Source organism: Diabrotica undecimpunctata, chromosome 4 (genome assembly GCF_040954645.1).
Source record: "Diabrotica undecimpunctata isolate CICGRU chromosome 4, icDiaUnde3, whole genome shotgun sequence".
NCBI lineage: Eukaryota > Metazoa > Arthropoda > Insecta > Coleoptera > Chrysomelidae > Diabrotica > Diabrotica undecimpunctata.
Window position 1 is genome coordinate 64,981,438 of NC_092806.1, and position 23,142 is coordinate 65,004,579.

At 32.6% G+C, this 23,142-nt stretch overlaps 2 protein-coding genes across 3 annotated transcripts in view; one reads left to right on the forward strand and one right to left on the reverse strand.

Annotated features, from left to right (window-relative positions):
- The window catches only part of gukh (NHS actin remodeling regulator GUK-holder), a 597,577-nt gene that overhangs the window by 555,442 nt on the left and 18,993 nt on the right, over positions 1–23,142 (forward strand). The window lies entirely within an intron of this gene.
- LOC140438011 (uncharacterized) lies at positions 6,809–9,871 on the reverse strand. The gene is made up of 3 exons (XM_072527731.1): positions 9,106–9,871; positions 8,779–9,009; positions 6,809–8,724 (listed from the first exon to the last, which is right to left on the reverse strand). The coding sequence occupies exons 1-3, from the start codon at positions 9,230–9,232 to the stop codon at positions 6,809–6,811; spliced, it is 2,274 nt and encodes a 757-aa protein (XP_072383832.1). The 5' UTR covers positions 9,233–9,871.

Sequence of the window (23,142 nt, forward strand, 5' to 3'; positions counted from 1 at the left end):
TGGATCTTTAAATTGCTCTCCACTTACATCAATATCTGCGGTTTCAGTTTGCGTATTATTTGATGAGGGAGTATTCGTTCTATTGGTGGTCCAGTACGTTTTCGGCGGTTGATTTATTTTGGTCCTGTTCTTCTGCATCGTTATCACTTAATTTAAAAGGTTGAACATCTAGGGCTTGGCTTGTTGAAGGTTGAGGTTGCGTACTCGTCGTGCATACAAAAAACTTTTTTAGTGAGCCAGCTAATCGCTTGTGGTCTTCCTCTTTTTCTATCTTTCTTTTTCGATATTGTGAACCAGAAAGTCTCTTTCTACCATAAGCCATCTAAATCAGTAAATAACAGTTTATAATTTGAACAAAAATAAAGACCGGAAATTTTTTATGCTAAAAAAAATTGAATCAGTAAAAAGTACAAAATACTACTTTAACTTTATATTATAATATTATGTAGGTAATAAAAAGCTATTTGGAATAAACTTACCATTCACAATACACTGATAACAGTAATAATAATGTATAACAGAAATAAATTTTAAAAAAAATCATACTAATAGGCAACTTGTCATTAAATTCGCAACTATCTTGCGGTAAAACTTACACTCACGAAAGAAAATGCAGAAAACAAGTATAAATTTCGGCCCGAAATATTAATTCCCCGATAGTTTCGAGAAATCCCGAAAATATCAGGGAATTCTCTAACGCCGCCGCCGTTGCATAGAATAGCATCGGTCAGCCCCAGCTACGCACAATTTTGGTACTATTGTTTTTATTATACTCATGTATATTATAAATCACAAGGAAAGGCCGCGCTATCTTCTTAATAGCAACTATTTGGCCAGTTATTTTTTTGCATTTTGCTTGCTTGGCGTTTTGATTTAATTTTGTTAACATTTATATTTTTGGGTAAATTTTGACGCCCCCAAGCGAGCGCCGCCCGGGTGCCACAACCCCTTGCACCCTGCACGGCTCGGCCCTGCTATGATCTGTAACTCGCTGGCAACCGACCAAATTTGATACCAAATTGTTCATAATAAAAATGTGCACTTTTTAAGTAAATTTTTTTTATTGAGGTGGTTAAACATGTAAAATTAAGAGTTCGGATATATTTCATTTTTTGTGGAAATGTCTATAGTATTTCGTTTTAAAATTATAAATCGAAACATTTAAATTGAGCCGAGATATTGCGACTTAAATATAAAATTTCATTAAAATTCTAAAATCACAATTTTTGCTTTTTTCTTGTTTAGTTGCATGTTCCCCACTAAAATCAAAAAAAAAATATTTAGGAAAGTTATGCCGATTTTAATTATGAACATTTTGGTGTCAAATTTGCTCTTACCAGCGAGTTATTGGTTTATTGAAAACTAAAACACTTTTTGGGGGTTCGTCACTAACCTAAAAGTGACCTTGCACAAACAAGGGAATAATAATAAAATAAATAAATAAATTATGCCAAGTTATAGAAATAACTTCATAACGATTGATTGTAAGGTTCTCATCTTTAATGATCTTAACAATTGGACTAGGCATAACTGATATCATAACAATAAAGTGAACAAATAGACCACCCATTCAAAAATTGTGACCTATACTAATTATTGTGTAATAATAGATAAGTTCTATGAAGAAATGAAATATTTGTATACACATTAGCAAACAAAACTTGTTCTACAATTTCATTTATACAAAAGTTGTTGTGCCCGCTGTCACATGTTATTTGAATGTACAAACAAATTGTGCTAATTTTACTAAACTCTGCGGTCGGTATCGACTTTGTAACAATCCGGTTATTTATAACATTCTTATCATGTGGATATTTCTCGGTTTTACAGTAATTAATGGATTGATTCACATTAGATTTCATTATTAATTTATTCACCCACGACGAGACGCGACACGGTGTATGATTCATGGTGTCCACTTCTAATTATTATGACTTAAAGTGTATGAGGTTACTGATTGATCTGAATTGCAACCTGCTAGTGTTTGTTTTTATCGTTGGTAAGGTGCACAATGTATTTATTCATTATTAGAATATTCAAATTTATTTAAAATAATGATATTTGGTGATGGTTCACGTTATTGTTTATTGTTTAAAAATTTTTTTGGTATAAATGATATAATACAGTATTTTTATGGTTTTTTTCATTGAATCATCTCAGTATTTTGAGAACAATATCTCTACACTCCCATTTTTAAATAATTTGTAAGGTTTTTTTATAAACAAAAATAAATTAGAGCAGTTTAATACATACTTTGTTGATGTATAAAGCAATTTTAAATATCATAGATATATTTCAAAAATAGTTTATTTCTTTTCTTTTTTATTTCCACCTATATGAATACATACTGCATATATTTTCTCCATTCTCCTTTACGAGTCAATCTTTCTCTTCTTTAAAAAATTCTATATACGTTTCATAAATGATTTTATCAGATCATCATTATCAACCTGTAGGCGTCCACTGTTGGACATAGGTTCCCTCAGCCCTTGTCTGTCTTGTGCAAATTGCATCTAGTTACTGCGAACACGCTTCAGATCGTCAGTCCATCTAGTTGGTGAACGTTTTTATACTACTCTGATTTTTTTCTGGGATTATTAGCACTCTCTGTTCCAACCGCTACCTTGCTTGGGGATGTGGAGCCGCCGGAGACTGAGGGCCGTTCAGTAGTTTCGTCTTTCATGGAAAATAACATTTGGGGTCTTAAGCCATTAAAACCCAAGCTTGGCCAGTGCGTGTTGGCTAGTTCGTTTAGAAGTGTAAGGAGGAAAAGGTGGAGATGGAAATGCTTTGGGTTTGGACATGGTTTCTTCGGGGATGGGACACTGGGGAAATCCATGAGCTCGCGTGGGCAGGTGTGTTATTCCTGAAGTAGATCTATCCCCTGCCAGGATCACAGAGAAGTATCCACCCTCTGCCCGGTCTTATAACGCCTTTTCTATATTGGTCATATATTTTTTTTAAACATTATGAGCATTCTGTACTGATTCACCTCTGTACAGCTTGTCAAATTTAAGGTGATACTTGACAAATTTGTCGACTTACGTAGAAAATTAAGTGAAAACGCATTCGGAAGAAAAAATATACATAATGCGCTCGGTCTCTTCGCCTCGTTGGTACACTCCATACTACAAGTTTACAGAGAGTTGCCTTATTTATTAATGGAATTTCTATGATATGTCTATATTGTATGTTATTTTGACGTTTCAATTTTTCCTTCGGAAATTTTTCTCAAAATACAAAATATTTTGTTTTTGTTACTTGGTAAAAAATTCTTCTAATAATTATATTTTATTTGACTCATTAATATTGACCATTCAGTCATATTGAAGCGGCAGTTTTTTCGAACACTTCTATAAATGTCTCGTTCTGTAATTTTATTAGAGGAATATTGGCAGAGATGAAAGCTTTACATTTGCGTTACAGTAAACTGTATAAGAATAAAAGAACTGTAGTTAATCTTATACCTGGAACATACCGACGAAACATTTATTACTTAATTTTTATACTAGAGTTGTCGTAATATTTTATATTATAGTCATATACTTTTATTCTTCGGGTGGTAGGGAGGTAGTCTTAAGACAGAGTGACCTGCATTGTTCATAATTTGATCTATTTCATAAGTTTTATTTCTGGGTTTGTGAATTTTTATTAGATTATATAATTCTGCTTTTATCATTTCGTCTGAAAAGGAAATGTTCTTTTGTCTTAACCATTCCTTTATTTCGTCTTTTCTACAATCCTAGTGGGACATTTTTGCACTTGGACATTGTGGTATGATGCATTGTCTATAACCAATACACTAGGGGCTGGTACATTAGGAATAAGTTTTTCATGAATCCATTTTTTATAATTATTATAGTTCATTTCGCTATGATAATCTCCAGACTTCGTACCAGATTTTAATGTCAAACATGCATTTTTTTTATGAACCCCATTTGGCCGTCGGCGTGAACAATAATCAGCCTTTGGCCATTGGACACTGGCTTGTGCAAACCTTCGGTGGTATTGGTCTCTCCAGTATTTGTCATGGGTATGAGAGGAATGAATATAAGTTTCATCCATGTAAATTATGGGCCGATTTTTTCCCTATATTGTTTAATATTTCTGAGAAACTTCCTCCGGAGCACTTGTATATCGGGTTTTTCCATTAGGATTTTCCTGTTATTCTTCGCTTTCTTCCATCGAAATCCCATATCTCTCACTTTTCTCAAAGTTTCATGCGACCCTGTATAAATATTGTCTTCATTAATTTTTTTTTTGTTATATGTCGCAATGTAGGAACTCGTTTTTCCGTGACATAATAATTTATTATTATACGTCGAAGTAAACCTTTGTCAAAATCGCCGAAGTTGGATTTTGGGGCAGATCTCATTCTTTTGTTAGGCGTCGAAAATGATGTAGAAGCACCTTCTTTTATATTTTTCATTTCACGAGAGATCCGTTTTATAGTGGCTATACTTACTCCCGTTGCTAAGGAAGCACGCTCTTGAACTTTTTTAAAATCTTTAACATGCGGATTTTGCATCGCTTCTCTCTGCATAAAAATGATTACATTTGCTATTACCTCCCTCGTTTGTCCACAGCCTTTGACTTTGCCTTCTAATTTTGAATGAAAGTTCATGTTTATAATTTAAAATACTTAACAATAATTATTTAAAAAGTAAAATCTATTGTAATACGATATTTCTTCAACACACAGTAACTTTAAACATAAGCAAAATAAAAAAAACTTGGTCTCAGACTATACAAGTACCTTGCACTTCGAAGGGCCAAGAAATAATAAGGACGAATTGTGTTGTAGTCCAATGCGGATCGTGGGTGGAGCCTAATTTCAAATCGGCCAAGTATCACGTTTAATTTGACAAGCAATACGTATCCCAACCCCAATATAATAGTTTCCGTTGTTTATTATTTCTCCTTTCCTATCTGTTCTTGATCCATAGACTGTTGATTCTAAAACGGTTCTGTACAAACTTTTTTTTTATTCTTGCGTTTTTGTTTCTTTCTGTGCAAGCTGATTTTATTTAAGCTTAATGGTTTGCCAATTTCTGAATACTTTACAGAAATTCGTAGGCATAAATATACAAAATTGTATGATATTTTCGAAATTATATTCTACCAGTTCGTTAATTTTAAACCATTGTATTGGTGTATTTTAATTTTAATGTTGTTTATATATCACCATATTTTTTTACCTGTCCCGCTATTCTTTTCATAATATCAATAAACGCTTTTTTGCTTTTTGCAAGAAAGGTGCAGTTATAGGTTAAAATTTGATGTTGGTTATTAAATGTGTATACTACTTTCTTCTTTCTCTTCAAGTGCGTCTAAATTAGTGGAGGATGGTAACAATTTACTGTGTACCGTTCTTAGGAATTTATGTGAATTAAGTTCTGTCCAATCACAGATGTTCTTCAGGTAGGAACAGTGAGTCGTTGTTTTCTTTTTCCGAAGTGAATTTTATTTTTTTTGTGACTCTTTACAGTTGATGTCCATCAAAAATTTATTCAGTAGTTCTATTCCATGAAGCACATCCAAATGGAGAACACATAATCTACATATCTCCTCCATACTGTGGAATTTTGGTCAAGTTTGTACAAAATGTTTTTCTTAAATTCTCCCATGAAAATATCGGCTAATAATGGTGATAATGAAGAGCCCATGCCTAATCCAAAATTTTGTTTATAAAAATCTTTGTCTAATTGAAAATAGGTATTGTCTGTGTTAATAGTTCCATTATAGCTAATACATTCAGTTAGATTATTGTTGTTAATGTATCATCTCTCTATAATTTGGTTCATATTATTTTATATAAAAGTTTATATATAAATCTATACAGTATTATATATTGTTCAAAGGCACATTAATGAACATGTTGGTAATTTCAAAACTGACTAGCACATTGTTGAGATTATTCTTTGTGTATTTTTGGGACTCCGTATAGGTTGCTGGCCTGCTGTAGTGAGGTGTTAGTGTTCTTCTTTGGTAATCTGTCAGGTTCTCCTTAAATTTAGATAGTGTTTTGTTTATTTTATTCTCCAATGATTTGGTTGGGTCCTTTTGTAGTTTAGTGTTTTTGTGGATTTTCTCCTGGTATTGAATTTTGTCCATGGTTACAGTTGCGTTACCATTGTCTGCTGGTGGGATTATTATCCACTCTTGTTCTTTTAGAATTGTGATAACTTTAAGTTTCTCTTTACTTACATTTGCTTTTGTTTTTGTACTTTTTTCTAGTTCCCTTTTGCATACTACTCTTTTTCATGTGTTGAAAGTTGTTGACAGATGTTTTTAACCCCGCTAATTATATCTAGTTTTGGAACTGGTGCACAGTAGTTATATCGAAATTTAAACCTTTCGAGAGCGTCAGGTTCTCTGTTAAGTTCAACTGTCTATTTGCTATATTAACGACAACTGGTATATTGTTTTTATTGTGTCTTGTTTGGTTATTAATGCTGATATTTCTTTGACCGTGGTGAGAAAGCACATAAGTCATTTTGCCTAGTTTTGCAGTAGAAGCGATTTAAAGTTCGCCGGGAACCTCTAAATCCGTTTTATGGTCCACAATTACGTGTTACTTACTTTATTTGGTTTTAATTGTTGTTTTTATAATTATCTATGTAAATGTCTTATACTAATATAGAACATTCTCCAAACTTTCCACCGCTAATGAAATAAAAAATATGTCAAAAGTGAAATTCGTGACTTATGTTATTTGATCCCAAGTGTGTCCATGACTTATGTGTTATTGCACTTACAGAAAAGGGTTATGAAAAAAAAAACTGAAACACTTAAACATAATTACTATTTAATTAATATCTTCGTCGATACCTGGATAGTCCAGCAACGCTGTTTCGCTCGATGGAAGATTTTCATAGAACCCATGAAAAGTTGTAGGGATTAAAGGAAGCAAATCAAGAAGATCCTTCTTTTTTTCTTTATTTATTGGCACATCCGCCTTATATTTCAACGGGGGAACTAAATTTCCCAACCCATTTCGTCTAATAAAAGAAATTTCCTTAAATGGCTCCTCTGTATTTAAGGATTTTTTGAAAAATATTTTCCCATTATTCTCTTTTCTATAATGTAGCCATTGCACGTCATGCCAGCGAAAAGGTTCTCCTTGATCATCTTTTTTCCTAGACACCAATGGCCCCTTTAACAGAGAAGCAAAATCGAAAAAATCCTTACGGGCCATCTCCACTACTTCAAATTTTGAACTTGTTGATCTGACCAGCTGGTACCAATCATGAGGAAGAAAAATTTCTATATGCGATCTTTTCTTTTTTTTCTCGATCATAGAGTGTGCTACATCTACCTCCATGTGGGTATGCCCAGGTACCATAAACTTATGATCCACTACTTGCACGTTTACATCTGAACTCTGTAATATTGACATAATCATGGATGAAATATGTGAATTTTTATTTTGCCCTCCACATGTATCTGAATAAAGAACAACATGTGTAACTTCAGGAGGCAATTCCAGAAACACTTTATACAAGCATGATCCAACCTCATTGGCCCCTCGTTTTGCAATACATTCGTGCCACATAAAATGTTTTGATTTTCCATTTTCATCCATTACAGTGGGGTTGAATGTCCATAGCTGCCGTTTGTAAAAAGCGACTGAAGACTTTAATAAAGGAGTTGGTAGACATTGCTGGAGGTCAAAAGTAAAACATTTCATTTCTTTGGTCTTTTGAGCTAAAAGCTTGTCTTGTTTTTTATTCTGATATGCCTGTTCTGCAGAAATCATATGATTTTCCTTTTCTATTTCTGCAGATTCTTTCTCTGTTCCATCGCTGCATTTCAGTAGCATAACAAACTTGTCGCATTTATGGCAAGTATCCGTCTGAGGCTTTTTAAACGACAGATTCAATTTATGGAATTCAGATCTATAATATGGATACGACACAGGGTTTTGGTATGATTCCTTGTACAGCGAATACATTGCTTCTAGAGTCAAATGTGATGGTAGAAACTTTTTATTTGTTTGGGCGCGTGAGTAGTGACTTTCGTAACTCGGGAAACTCAAAATATGCTTACTGACTTCTTCTAATTTTTCTTCAGACCACTTGTTTGGTGGAATATTCGTTCCTTGGGCAGAATCAGTCTTTGTTTCCGCAGGTGATGCTCTTTTTTTTAAAGCGATAACTTTTATGAAATTGTCTGTTTCATTGAAAGTCACAAGAAAGCATTTACGGCAAACAGAAATATGGCTACCATCTATTCGTAAAAAATATTTGTAGGTTTTGAGGCGAAATTTTTCTTTGTCTGGATCGTCTGTACGAGGTCTCTGCGATTTTTTGTCATGTATGGTGAAAAGACTGGCTATATAAGCTGCTCTCTTGTCGTAACTGCCTAAACTCCAATATTCGGAAAAAATTGCCTTCAGCTGACTTTCAGTGATTTTTGTTTTGCATTTTGCTCGGCATAGTGGCAGAGGTTGAAATGGTCTCTCTGGAATTATTTTACCATTTTTTGTAACATATGACTTACCCGAATTACGATTTTTTTTTCGTAATTCTCTAGCCTTTCTAGTGTCTGGTGTTTTTTTCAGCTGTTGACGTGATTTTTTACGCTCTAAAGTGCTTTTGCTTGTACTATTATTATTTGTCATCAAAACAGAATTGTTTTCAGGAATGTAATGGGGATCTGCTATCAACTCATCATCGGAACTATACTCATTTGTAGGTTTTACCAGGGAAGTTGAATTTTGATCTGGAACAATAAAATATGTTTACACTCAAGTAATTTTATATTAATATCACCAACCTTCTGAAAATAATATTCCGTCTGTACTGCTTGAGTTTATGTGTTGTCCTGGTTGAACAGACATTGATGGAGAAGTTAATTCGTGAATAGTTATTGGTTCATCCTCAGCGCTTCCAATATATTCCGATAACCAGCTTGTTGGTTGAACAAACGTTGATGATGAAGTTAATTCCTGAATGATGATTGGTTCATCCTTGGAGCTTTGAAAATATTCCGATATGCAGTTTTGCTCTGTAACCAGAATGACATTTAGCTTATAGCCGAATTATGTAAGTTAGGTTATGCAACAACTCAAATTAAAAAAATCTAAGATTTAATTACCAGTACCATTACTACAGCAGGGATCATTATAGCCAGGCTCTGGTACAAAGTGCTTCTCATATGAATCTAGGGTATATTCTACACTTTCTTTCAAAATGATCCCAGTTAAACTAGTATTGGGCTCTAGCCTCATGTAATCACCACCATCATCTAAAATAACATCAAAATTTTAACCAATCTATCTTTCTAAATATAATAAACTGAAAAACTTACCTTTCTTCTCAGAAATAACCAGGCCACAAGAATCGCTCTTACTAGAAACATTAAGTTCTTTTTCTTCTCTTTTTCTCAACGCTTCTTTAATTTTTTCCCATCTACTTGAAAATCCACTCATATTTTTCCAAATTAAAGAAACACAAATATTTTTCCAAATGAAAGAAACACAAATATATAAATAACCAGACACTTTAAACAGAAAACTTCTGGACACGTGTTAGTCGCAATATCAAACCAAACTGAATTGTTTTAGGTTAATTCTTGTCTGCATGTAACGTTTCATACGCGCCTAGTAACATAAGTCACCAACGGGACGACACGAGACAACAAGATCCAACTGGCTCCCTTCACATAAGTCGACTTAAGTGTTTATTCACAAACTCAAGTCGGTATTTTCTCAGTATGGTCATTATGCACACTTCGCAATAACAGCTGTAAAAATGCATAGTAGACTAAAGTGCTTAGATCCGATGATAGTATTACAAATCACCTACACATTTTTATCAAAAAAAAAAATTCGGAAAATTTGACTTATGTGCTTACTCACCTCAGTCACAGATTTTTCTTATGCCTCTTCTCATTCACCTTGTGAATGCCACGATTTTTATCTGGGCTAGATTAAATATTTGGGGTCGGTTAAATTTTTTTGCAGCTTTCAAAAGAATATATTCAGTTGCTTTTCTCAGTGTTAGATGTTCTAGATGATTTTGATTTTTATTCAGTGGACTATTCAGTTCCTTGCGCTAAAAATATTATTTTGCATTTCAGATTATATTTTTTGTTACCTAATCGAAAATGATCGGTCCACGTTTTGCCATTTTTGTGAATTTTTACTGGTTTTATCACCGTCCCACTAATTACGGATTTTGCATATGGGTATTTAAATGTAATACTTAATTAGGTATCAATTAGTAACACATTACAAAGAAAATATTGATTGTATTCCACACTGCATGTTTATTAATAATAGTTGATTGTCAGTGGTTCAAACAAATTAATATTTTATTCATGAGTCATAATTACAAGCTTATCCGTTTGTTTTCGAAGAAATACAGGACATTCCAAAGATATTATACATAAGGTTATTGTGATCAAAATTGTATTATTGCTAATATAAAATACGAATGTGGGAATTACTTTTTTAATATTTTGAAATTATTACAATCTTTGTATAATAAAATATTTATTTATATTCCAATTCTTCTATAAATTCTAACGTAAATTTGCTAGATTTTTTAACAACTTTAAGTGATGATATGGTAAATGTCCAAAATTGATTCAGTCAGTATGTAATATTAAGTATTTAGAGGATTATGACATTGACTTGATTTTGAGTTTTGTTTTCTCGTTTCTGCATACAGCATAGGAACGCGAAAAACTGAACGTAGAGGATTGGAATACCAATAATGGAATGTAAAAAAGAAAGATTTTGTATTCCATTTATAATTTTGGCAAAATCACTGCTTTAATTTACCAAACATTCCCTTAGCTATAATTTTTAATCGCCATTATGACTAAAAAAAGGCATTAAACAATTATAAATAATTTTCATCATCATAAGCATTCATGCTACGACTTGAGTTGAGCCTTAACCTTAATAAGAGGGCAGCTAAATGCTATCCCAACCTTGGCCTACCTCTTCACCTAATTTCCTCGGGCTTCGCTAATAAAATACGTCGTGCAGGGTAGCTTTCATTTCCTCTGGTTAGACATCCTGCCCACCGCAGGTGTCTAACTTTTATTAGTGACTATATCTGTGGCATTTGCTTGTTATTTATAATTATTGTATAGTTCAAAGTTATATCGACGTCGAGAGCTTTATTTTCATTTATTGGAACTAGCATTTTTCTCAGGACTTTCTTCTCGAATATTAATAGCCTATTTTCATCTGTGTTCATTCAAAGCATCCATGTCTCACAACCGTACATTAGAACTGTAAAAGTTAAGAATGATCTGGGTCTTCCTTGTTAGGCAGTGGCTTCTAAAGTGTGATTATTCCGTAGTAACTTCTATTCGCGAGCGTTATTCTATGGCTTACCTCTTCCGATATTAGATTGTTGGTGTTTACCATGCTTCCCAGATAATTATAGTCACCGACTGTAAAGTTATGTCCTGTAGGTTTCTAACTCTGTAACTTGTCCCTGATGCCATAAGCTTAGTTTTATTCACGTGGATGACCAGACCCATATCCCTTGCCGTTTTGGAAAGTGCAAGTCCACGTCAACTAGTCCAAATACAGCGTATGCTAGTATTTGGATAGATTTATTAAAAATAGTACCTCGGTTGTTTAGTTCTGCATCTCTTTTACCTTTTCTAAGGTCAATATTTAAAAGCAGGCCCGCTAGCGCATCCTCCTGTCTCAATCCTCTATTTATACTGAATTCTTCAGGGTAGCTATTTTTTTAGATTTTTATTTTACATGTGACTTTTATCATTTACATTGTGAGAGTGTCGTCGATCAATCTTATCAGTTTGACAGGAATTCCGAAGCTGCTTTGAAATCTACAAACAGGTGAAAGGTGTCGATGTCAAATTCTCTGGTTTTTTCAAGGATCTGCTTTAATACGAAACTCTGATCTACTGTTGATCGTCCAGGTCTGAATCCACTTTTCAATTTGCCAAGAATTTCCTCAGAGTATGGGCTCAAAAGTTTGTAAATTATGTTATCTTATAGACAAAAGTATCTTATATACTATGTTCAAAACTGCTTTCACTCTGTAATTGCCACATTCAAGCTGGTTGCCTTTCTTGTGTAGAGGGAACAGTGAACCGATGTTCATTAGGCATTTGCTCTTCATACTCTTGCTATAATATTGTCAACTTTCTTGGCTACATGCTTGTCTCCATACTTGTAGAGTTCTCTCGGGATTTCATCAGTTCCTCATGCTTTGTTGTTTTTCATTTTTTGGATAGCTTCAATTGTTTCCTGCAAGATTGGTAGATTGACTTGTTCTGATTTTCATCAGGGTTTAATTACACGGTAGAGTCAACGTTATCATCATTAGTGCATAGCGTATCCTTAAAATGCTCCGCTCATCTCTTAAGGAGTTATTTTCAGTTTGAGTTCTTTTCTTATGACGCTTCTGTCTTTAAAACCTTCTCGTATCATTGTGGTTTCTAATTTAATGTCATATATCATATATGAGTCGGCGTTAGTATCTCTGTAGCTACGGAAGGCTAGAGAAGTGTTTACTGTCTATGGTCAATTTGCTTTTGTGAGTCTAAGTAAGTGCTACCAACCACCATTCCTCTCGAGGCTGCGAAGTTGATAACTCGGCTTCCATTTTTAGTTTTGGCGTCATGTGCCCTAAATTTACTAATATATGTTTGGTACCAGTCGTCTTTGCCGCTTATTTTTGAAATGTTTATATCGCTTTGAGGGCATATATCATAGCTGATTTCAATTATTCATAAAACTGATATTTTTCTTTATCCGCTTCTTCCGTTGGTGTATGTACATTGATTGTACTCACATTGAAGAATTTGTCTTTGATTCTTAGAACACTTAGTCTGAATCTGATTGGTTTGAAGTCAAGGACTATTTACCTTGCTTTACCTTGGGACTACGAAAACGGTTCCAAATTCATGTCTGTTGCTTAAGCAGCTGTAATATACATCTTGGTGTGTTTAATATCCTTTGACAAATCTACCGCACTTCTTGTATTGCTGTAATATCATTGTAATAATATTGTAATTGGATAGTTCGTCACAAAGACTTATTAGTTTTCCACTTTCTAGGGTTTTTACATTCGAGATGAAGATTTTTATATCATTATCCTTAGTTCGTAGCTTTTGTCGTTTCCTTAAGTTCCGTAAGATTTGTCTCACTTCAGATTTACAATTATTTTTTTTACTGAATAGGGGTTGTAGCTATATGTCTCACCGCCAACCTGAAGGACCAGGGACTCTTTTGTTAAGGTTACCGTACCTTAGCTAATTTGTTCCAGTTTTTTGACACCGAAAACTCGCTATCACCCACTCCCATTTACTACATAGCGTACAGCCATTGTACGCTATGCGTTGCCCAGAAGTCACGAACGTGGACGTGGGAGTAGCATAGCAAACACCTCGACAATAGTTTCAATTCCACAGTTAAACTCTAATGTTCATCTAACAATAAAACACTAAAAACTTTTGTTTTCAAAACTTCCACAAAATGTATTATAATTTATTATCATTACAGCTGTTTCGGCTGAATGCCTTTCTCAGGTGATATATTTTTGGCATGCATTTATACTTTATAGTCTTCAACTGAATAAGTTGAGGAGGAAAGAAGTGTTTGTCTCAAGTTGTTCATTCAGAATTATGTCTATTTTTTTATTTGTTAATTTTCATAGATTCTGATAAAGATAGCATAAGGCCTTTATTTAGAATGTGAAGAATTTGAAATTGGTCCTTAAAAGAAGGATTATGGTCTAGAAGGTGAAGTGCGTAAGTGGAATCTTCTATTATTGATAGCTCTTTTGTGCTCTGCTATCCGTTTGTTAAAAGCTCTACCGGTTTGACCGATGTAAGTTTTTGGAAAATCTCCACATTTAAGTTTGTATACACCACTGCGTAAGTTGTTGTTTGTTCTGAAGGCTGGTGTTATTCCTTTCTTTTTTTATGTGTTTGGCTATTTTTGTTGATCTTTTGCCTGTATATGTAATCGAGCAGAAGGTACTGGGTTTTTGCTCTGTTGTTGGGAATACTAATGTACGTGACACATACCCTGCTAGTGATCAATTAACACTAAACTTTCTACCAAAAGAAGTGAGAGTGGCTATAATATACATATTGCATGTTCATTTTTTGAAGTCAATCCTGTATGCCTTAATTCAGACTGTCTAATATTGCTGATCTTCAAATCTTTGTGTATATTTCTGTTTTTAACGTACCAAAAATCATCTATGATATTTCTTAGCACCATAAGCCCATTGTTGTATTGTCCATTTATACTTAAATTTTTAAAATGTTGACGTATATAGACAGAGAAGCAACTTATCTAAAATCAGAAATTCTCTTCATTTCTTTTTATAATATTTATATTTTCTTTAGAATGTCATTTTGTGCAAGAGAACTGAAATTGGACTTGAGAGTTAGGCTGGCAAGGTGCTATATTTTCTCGACTCTGCTTTATGGGATAGAAGCATGGACACTTAACGCGTCGACTGCTAAAAAGTTGGAAGCATTTGAAATGTGGGTGTATAGAAGAATCTTGAAGATATCATGGACCGAGCATGTAACAAACAACGAAGTCATGAGAAGAATCAACAAAAGAATGGAGGTATTGGAAACCATCAAGACACGAAAGCTGCAATACCTGGGGCATGTTATGCGTAATGAGAGATACAACCTACTTCAATTGATTATACAAGGGAAAATCCAGGGCAAGAGAAGTGTAGGAAGAAGAAGAATCTCATGGTTGCGTAACTTGAGGGAATGGTACGGATGCACATCAATTGAACTATTCAGAGCAGCAGCATCTAAGATCAGAATAGCCATGATGATTGCCAACCTCCGTCGCGGAGATGGCACGTGAAGAAGAAGAAGAATGTCATTTGTTTTAGCCGCGATTAAAAGTAATACAGAAAGAAACATTTGATAAATTTAAGCGATCCTGTATTTTATATTCCACAGTTAAATGCAAGTTTACGTAACACATACCCTACTAGTGATCAATTAACATTTAACTTCCTACCAAAAGAAGTGGAAGTGGCTCTAATGTGCATCGCATGTTCATTTTTTGGACTTCATTCCTGTATTCCTAAAGTCAATCTTTCTAATAGTTGCTGATCCTCAAATCTTTGTGCATATTTTTATTTTTAAGCTACCAAGAATAATCTTTTCATCTTTTCTTAGCACCATATTGTTTGTTTGTTGCATTGTTTTGTTGTCCATTTATACTTCTTTATAATGTTGAGGGATATAGAGAGAGTAGCAACTCCGTCTTGAATAAATAATTTATATTCACGGCCAAGCTTAACACAGCTTTGTATGTTTGATTAAGTTTTCAAAACTTAATCTTGGACTCTTGATTAATGTACTGCTATGATAGGTTTCAATTAGATTATTGCCGCCTAATAACTAAATATGTAAATTCCTTGTATTACACTATAGTTAGTTTCATACTGCGCATTGTTTAAGTAGATGATACTATGCATTTAGTATTTTATTTACCAGCTGCTGGGTCATAACTAATTAAACCTATAGCCTTGACATTTGGACCTTAAGCGTTAAAAAAATTATTAAAACTGATCATACATCGTTGGGTAAAAGAGAATCAGAAAGGCACAATTTAAAATGTTGTCCAAAACTCAGTACTTAAAATTTTCGCACGCTATATAAAAATACGAATATAAGCTATAATTAGCTTGATCTATTTTTTTTAATTAACCACTAAAAAAGTATCACTTACACTTGGTTTATCAAAAACAAGAAAATTAACATACAAAATTATTCGAACTACTAATTCCAGCTCTTTTTGTCTTACTGTTATATTCATAGTACTAGCTGTTAGTGAACCAGACCTATTTTAGAATGTTCTACTTTAACTAAGGTAAGTATCATCACTTCATTGTCATCCATTCCATGCATTTCACTCATTTCGTCCGTTTTTTTGAGTGTTCTGTTGACATTGTTTAACGTTCATGTGCTGTGTGTGGCTTCGAATAATTTTTTTGTTAATTTTCTTGTTTGTTTTCAGATCTGCAGTTGTTCCAAGTGGTAAGTCTTGGCAGTGGAAAGAAAAGATACCATAAACATAAGAACAATAATCTTTTTTATCAGAATTTTACTGATCGATAACTTCCGTTCACATAAATTAGTTGTTTCACTCCACATTGATAACAAAGCAAATATAATTTATTCCCATATTTTTAGTTTCGTAAAGGGAACTTTATTATTAGGTCCCAATGTACAGCAAATTGTTGTTATATAACAGGGTAAAATTATCTAAAATGATTCCAATAATTTTGAGTATTTCATTCATATTGTTCTGAATAAAACACTGAAAACTTGATTACAATTTATTTTTACTACAGCTATTTCGCCAGTGCCTTTTTTCAAGTAATGTATTTTTACATAACAATTTATTTTAAAATATGTTAATGGTTTGGCTTTACAATTTTCTCCTCGACATCGTCTCTGCCTTTCACGTTTCTCCAAGTGTTCTTTCCTAACAAATTCTATGTTCTTAAATACTTTAGATGTTGATGTTCTCGGTCTTCCTATTATATATCTTGTACTGAGCCTCAAGTATGTTGTTAACACGAGCTTCTTTACCAAGAGTTTTTGGATCTTGTATAGGACACTTTGCTAATCTATTTTCCAGCAATGTTTCCTTTCCTCGGTATTCACATTTTTGTAAATAAAATAATAAATCTCAGTTGGTAAATAAATTATTAAAAAATATCTACTGGCTTGCATGTTCAGAAATGGAATCTAGCATATCAAGTACTATTCTTGATCCTAAGATTAAATATTCGCTATAATTTTTAGTAATTATTGTTTTGTCAGTATAAAAGTCAAAATTATAATAGTATTCGCTACTTCCAAAATTTATAGCCAAATCTAATAAGATTTTCCATTTCCTATTGTTTCAATGAGTTATGTTCATATTATTTCAGAATCATTTATTTTACTTTATTTTTATATTTAATATCCAAAATAATTTTCGTTAAAATATTAGTTACTGTGGAGTAGTTTCTCCTAAATATGATAAAATATAAAACTTTTGATGAAAATCTCAATAAACAAATGTAAAATAAAAAAAATTCAATTTATTTTGAATGTGGAGAATTTGAAATTTATCTATTGGTTTTACTATTGGATAAAATGAACTTCATCAAGTAATGTTCGAATCCATCACTTATTGTTCTGAATCTCTAAATATAGCTTCTTTTAATAGTTACTCTATTCGAAAATATAGCAAAATTTTTTTACATATAGTGTATTTTTAGCACAACAATGGGCTAATAAAATACACGCCATATGTAAAATTATTATAGCTCCAAAAAGACCTTATTGAAATTACTGTCTTCGCAATTTAGAGGCAGTTGAACCATTATGGGTAAACAATGCTTTTTCAATATACCAATTTGATTTTTCATTCAAAATATGACAAAATAAAACTCAGTTGATTATGTTTTCTGTTCTTTTCTTTCTAACGGCAATTTTTGCGTTTTGACTGCTACTAAAAGCATTGCATTTTTTATTGTATTTTAAGTTGATAACTATAAAATAATAAAAATTAGCGCGTATACATATACCAACATACTATACTTATACGGTTTTTCAGATCATTAACAGAAACTGGCAATTTTAGAAGATACATCATTAACTTCATACACAATTTTTGGTTGCACACCGGTTAAACTGGCTGAATTACATACACAATGGTACATTTAAAATCATCGTTAAATTATGGTAAAAAAGCACAAAAAGTTTTTCTATCGATATATCGATATTATGGACGTGTAACGTCCATGATCGATATAAATCAAAAATGTCGAAATTTTAAAAACTAAAGAATTTATTAAGGTTCTGGAAACTACTTTCTTGTGACATGTTTAATTTAAATATTATGCTATGATTATATAGGCTTAAGCCATAGTTACTGGTTGTAATAAAAATCACATTTTTAATTAACAAATGTTTGACGTTTCGATTGTCACTCCGGAAACTGTGTTCAAAAAAGATTTATACAAATTCTGAAAAATGTGTAATCAAAGTTTTTGTTATTGGTTATTTTATTTCAAAATTGACATGCTGGACCTAAATCTTGTAGGCAAACAGCATATAATGGCTATACAAAATGTGAAGGTGGTATTTTTAGCCTAGGAATATCGAATTCTGACTGTTTTTGTTTATTTTGTGTTTTATGTGTTTTATGTGTGTGTGTAAAAAACTGTATCGTCATTATTGTGGTTGAGTGCAGCTTAGAATCCAAATGATCAGATGTTACGCTTTTTCTGTCTTACTGTATGGCTTGAAAGTTGGACAATGGACTCTGAAATAGAAGAAAGAATGAAAGATGCATTTGAGATGTATATATATATATATATATATATATATATATATATATATATATATATATATAGACGAATGTTGAGAATTCTATGGGTACAAAGAGTTACTAATGTTGAGGTACTTCGTCGCATGTGTAAACAAAAAGAATTACTAAGAATAATCAAAGACAGGAAAATGCAATACTTGGATCATGTGTTGAGAGGCGAAAGATATGAATTACTTTAAGTTATACTGGAAGGAAAATTACAGGGCAAAAGATCAGTAGGAAGACGCCAGAACTCGTGGCTGAAAGACCTGAGGAGATGTTCGACCGCTCATTCGCAGAAATTTTTCGCGCAGCAGTTTCCAGAACTACAACTGCCATTTGGATCGCCAACCTTCGAAAGGAGACGGCGTCATGAGAAGAATAAATGCCTAAATTGAACAAAATATATTTTTGTATTTATGTGTATTGTGTGTTGTATTTGTGTTGGGTGTAACATGTTTTTTAAAGCCTGCTGCATTCTGCTGATGGGTTTGCTACACATTTTTCTTCGTTGAGTAGGATGAGGGCTGCTTCTTTGATTTTTCTCTTTGTCATGTCTGTTTATTTCATGATTATTGATCTATTGTACTTTGCATTATGCATGTACATTTTTCTATTGTACTCTTGTGATCACATTATGAGTCACCCTGAAAATATGAACTTTTACATCTCATTCAGGGAAATATCCATGGTAAACGTGGTCTTGGTAGAAGAACATTATGGCTGAAAAATCTAAGACAATGGTACGGAAAATCGACTACATCATTATTTAGAGCTGCTGTCAATAAAGTCATCGAATATGGTATGGTAACCAACATGATATCCGGATACATTGGTGTTCTTTGTATATTTGGCTATAAAAAATAACTCTCTACAGTGTTAATAATTTGATCTCCATGCTTAATGTTTATACAAATATATATCACAAAATACAAAAAAAAACAAAACAGTCAGAATTTGATATTCATAGGGTAAAAAAACCACTCCCAGATTTTGTACAGCCATTATGCTGTTTGCTTACAAGACCGTAGTCCGGCATGTCAATTTTGAAATAACATAACCAATAACAAAAACTTTATTTATACATTTTTCAGAATTTGTATAAATCTTTTTTGGGAACGATTTCCGGAGTGGAAAACCGGAGTAATTAATTTATAGTATAGTAATATAATAGGTTCTTTTAAATAAACTTTGTCAACTTCAGGGCATGCAGTTAGTGGATAGACCTTTTTGAGAAACTTCGTGGCTATTATAACAGTGACTGATGGTTTTTTACATTTGATCTCTTAACTTTCAGTCAATCGGTAAATGATAGGTTACTAAAATCCAAGTCGTCTGATTTGGAAGGTTGCCCTGTACCATTTCTAGTTTTATTTTTACTTTACGTAATGACCAACAACTGTGGCAAACAATTCTCTCAGAAATGCTCTGCATAGTTAAGTGGGGCTTTGGGTTTTCTTACCAAAGTGATTACGTGTATCATCGGTTAATAGGCCGACCTAATGTTGGTGATACTTAAAATCATCAGCACTGTCTGCAATCCGATATCGATTCAACAAATGCTTTGATATCTACCGAAAATATGCTAGAAATAATTCGGTCGTAGTCACAAAATATCACTACTGGCCAAAAGATCAGGAGTTTACTTTACATCTTTCCTCTAACTAGAAGAATGAATTGTCTATAGGGACTATTTAAATTTAAATAGAGCAGATGTCTTATTACTATTTAAATATGAAAAGATGAAGCGTCCCAAAAAACATCAGAAAATTCTGTTAATAATTAGAGAAGATACATATAAGAAAACCTCACGGTAAATTGACATATAATATACAAAATGCAATATTAACTAGGCATATCATTAGGTACTTAATAAATAATTTACCTTAGCATTACTGTGTACTGTGTCAAAGTTGAATGAATAAACTAAATAATTTTGATATATTTGATTTAATAAACCAAATTTTATTCCAAATATTGAATTTTTGTTTATATATTCTATGTGTAAATAGAAAGTTGTGCTCAAACTGAAGAACCAATTAACCAATAGCCAAATGGCGAACATACAAGGTTGCAGCTTTAACTGTTACGTGTTAAAATTCGCTATATATTTAGAATGAAAATTAGAGGCGCCACAGGATCACACCAAAAATATTTCTTATTTACATATTTCACAGAATATTTAATCACTTTTGCACTTAAAAAACTGGTTGCTGGTATTTTCCAGCCCGTTATATTTTTGATCTCATATTATAAATGAATACGTGGTAAAAACTTTTTGTGCTTTCCTAAATCATTTCAAGGAAGGGTTAACAATTAACGACATCATCGTTTTCTTGTGGCACAGATATGTTTATATGCGATTAGGCCACAATTGATTGCAATGAGAATTACATTTTATATTTGCTATACCTACTTAATGTTTCGATTTCAAATTCGGAAATCGTTTTCAAAATATTATTATGAATGATCTTAACCTGTAAATGTTTATAATTGGCAGGGGATGGTAATATCAATTTGACAGTTGACTTACCTAGTCTTATAGGCATCAGCCATGTTTTGAGATCATTCATAATTTTATAACTCATAGTTCATTGATCATCCATAACTTATAGTTACTGGGTGAGATGATTCATAATTTTTGTTGCAGAATTTTTTTAGGAACGATTTCTGGATTTGAAATCGAAACGACAAAAAAAATATAAAATTTAATTCTTGTTTCAGTTGTTTATCATTTGTGTACCAATCCCATATAAAAATTTCTATATATATCTAATTATCGTTAGGTCACGAGGGAAAAGAGATATTTGAGCTTATAATATTATAAATTAGTAAGTTAATATCATTTTACTTTCCATATATAAACAAATCATATTAATAACTCGTTGCTTGGAGCCTTAAGAAATTCCAAATTTAACTGCTTCCTGTAATTTTTTTAATCATCCGTACGAGGTGTTTTCTCACCAAACATTGACACACCATCTTTATTGATAGATATACGAATCTGAAGAAGTATTTTCGGATGAACTAATTAGCTTAAGAATAAAGTAAACAAACAATAGGCCAGTCAGAAATCAGATTTCAATAAATTGTGTCTAATTTCCTTCTGTTATACAAAGTATGAAACGTCTACTTTTATGTACATAATACGTATTTATATTATGTGGCCTTAGTGTACTTTTGTAGCAGGGAATGACCACCTTTACCTGGTGACTTATTAACAATGCTCATACTTTTTATTATGTTACCTATCCGTTCCGAATTTTGGCTATCATTATAGTTACATTTACTTTGTTTGCCATATCGCGAAACAGCTCAGTGTTATACCATTTCCGTAGGTTTTGCAACTAGGGAATTCGTCTTCTTGTTGGTTCTCTTTCCCCATTTATCTTCCTTTTAAGAAACATTTGTAGGAGGCCGTAATGTTTTTCTTACAATGAATCCCATACATACTAAACTTTGAGTTTTGATTGCCATCAAATTGCACATTCCTTCCCCATTCTGCTCAGACCTTCCGCATTGGTAACTCGTTTGGTCGAGGATATACCTAGGATACTCCTGTAAAATACCACATCTCAAAAGCTTCGACTCGATTCATAGTTGCCATAATAATGTTTATGACATTTTTGTTTTTATTGAAATGGTCTTAATTCCGAAAATGGGTTTCATTGTAACGAATACCATTTTTGCTTTTATTATTGATTGTTTAATGTCTGTTTAATTAGTCCATTGTCTATTTAGATTGGTGCCGAGATATGTAAAATGCTCAACTCTGTCGATCTTATTTGCTAATTATTAGTTGGGCGTTTAAGATTGAATATTTACTAATTGTCATACATTTGGTCGTTTTATATTAAGATCTAGCCCGTATCTATTTCTGACTTCAATTATGCGATTTACTAATGTTTTAAATGGTCCAGATTATTTGCAAAAAGTAGTGTCACTTCCTAAAGACAGATTCAAAATAAACGTTGAATAACATGGGCAATAAAATACATACCTGTGGTACCCCTCGTCCTATTGAGATTTTATCAGTTAACTGATCTATTTTGATTTAGGCCATTTGATTATAGTAGTTTGTCTCATTAGAATTATCAATTTGTCGTGTATTGCTATTAAATCCTTTTTGATAATCTATAAAGCATATGTATATTTCACACTTTACATCCCCAAATCTCTGTAATAGTACTTGTACAGCAAAAAGCGCCTATCGTGTTCTCACGTTCGTCACGGAACACGGCTCTGGTCACAGAGTTACTGTGACCGATAATTTTAAACGGGGACTTATAATGATATCTCGTTTGAAAGGTATTGAGCATATCTATTTAATCATACTAATTTTGTTTGGGTTTAAACTGATTTTGATGAATAAATTAAATAAATATTAAAATTATAGATTCGCATTTAATTAATAAAGATTCTAACTTCCGCTTCTGGTTATTTGTCAAAAAATTTGACGTTTTTGAATTCTCTAGTTGTTTTTACAGCGATTTTTTTCTAAAGTGTTTATAAATTGAATACTTAGTTTAATCATTGTTTAACGACACGTTTAAATGTTTACATAGACAGAATGGTACGGACTGTAGCCGACAAAGTAGCATGATACTGTCATAATAATTGGTTAATGTTAAAACAATTTTGAAGAAACCGGTAGTCTTCAAGATACCAAACGATCTGGTTAACCAACAATTAGTGATGACAAAAAAATTTACATAATTGCAGAAATGATAGTGAACCCTACTTTTTCTACAGTCCAAATTGGGTCCATCTGTGGAATCGGTCAAAGGACAGTA

Bases quoted from the DNA above. Each gene is read 5' to 3' on its own strand.
- LOC140438011 (XM_072527731.1), bottom strand. From the start codon at position 9,232: ATGAGGCTAGAGCCCAATACTAGTTTAACTGGGATCATTTTGAAAGAA. The intron at 9,010-9,105 runs GTACTGGTAATT...TTCTGGTTACAG, and splicing joins TGATCCCTGCTGTAGTAATG to AGCAAAACTGCATATCGGAA. The intron at 8,725-8,778 runs GTTGGTGATATT...TTATTGTTCCAG, and splicing joins CGGAATATTATTTTCAGAAG to ATCAAAATTCAACTTCCCTG.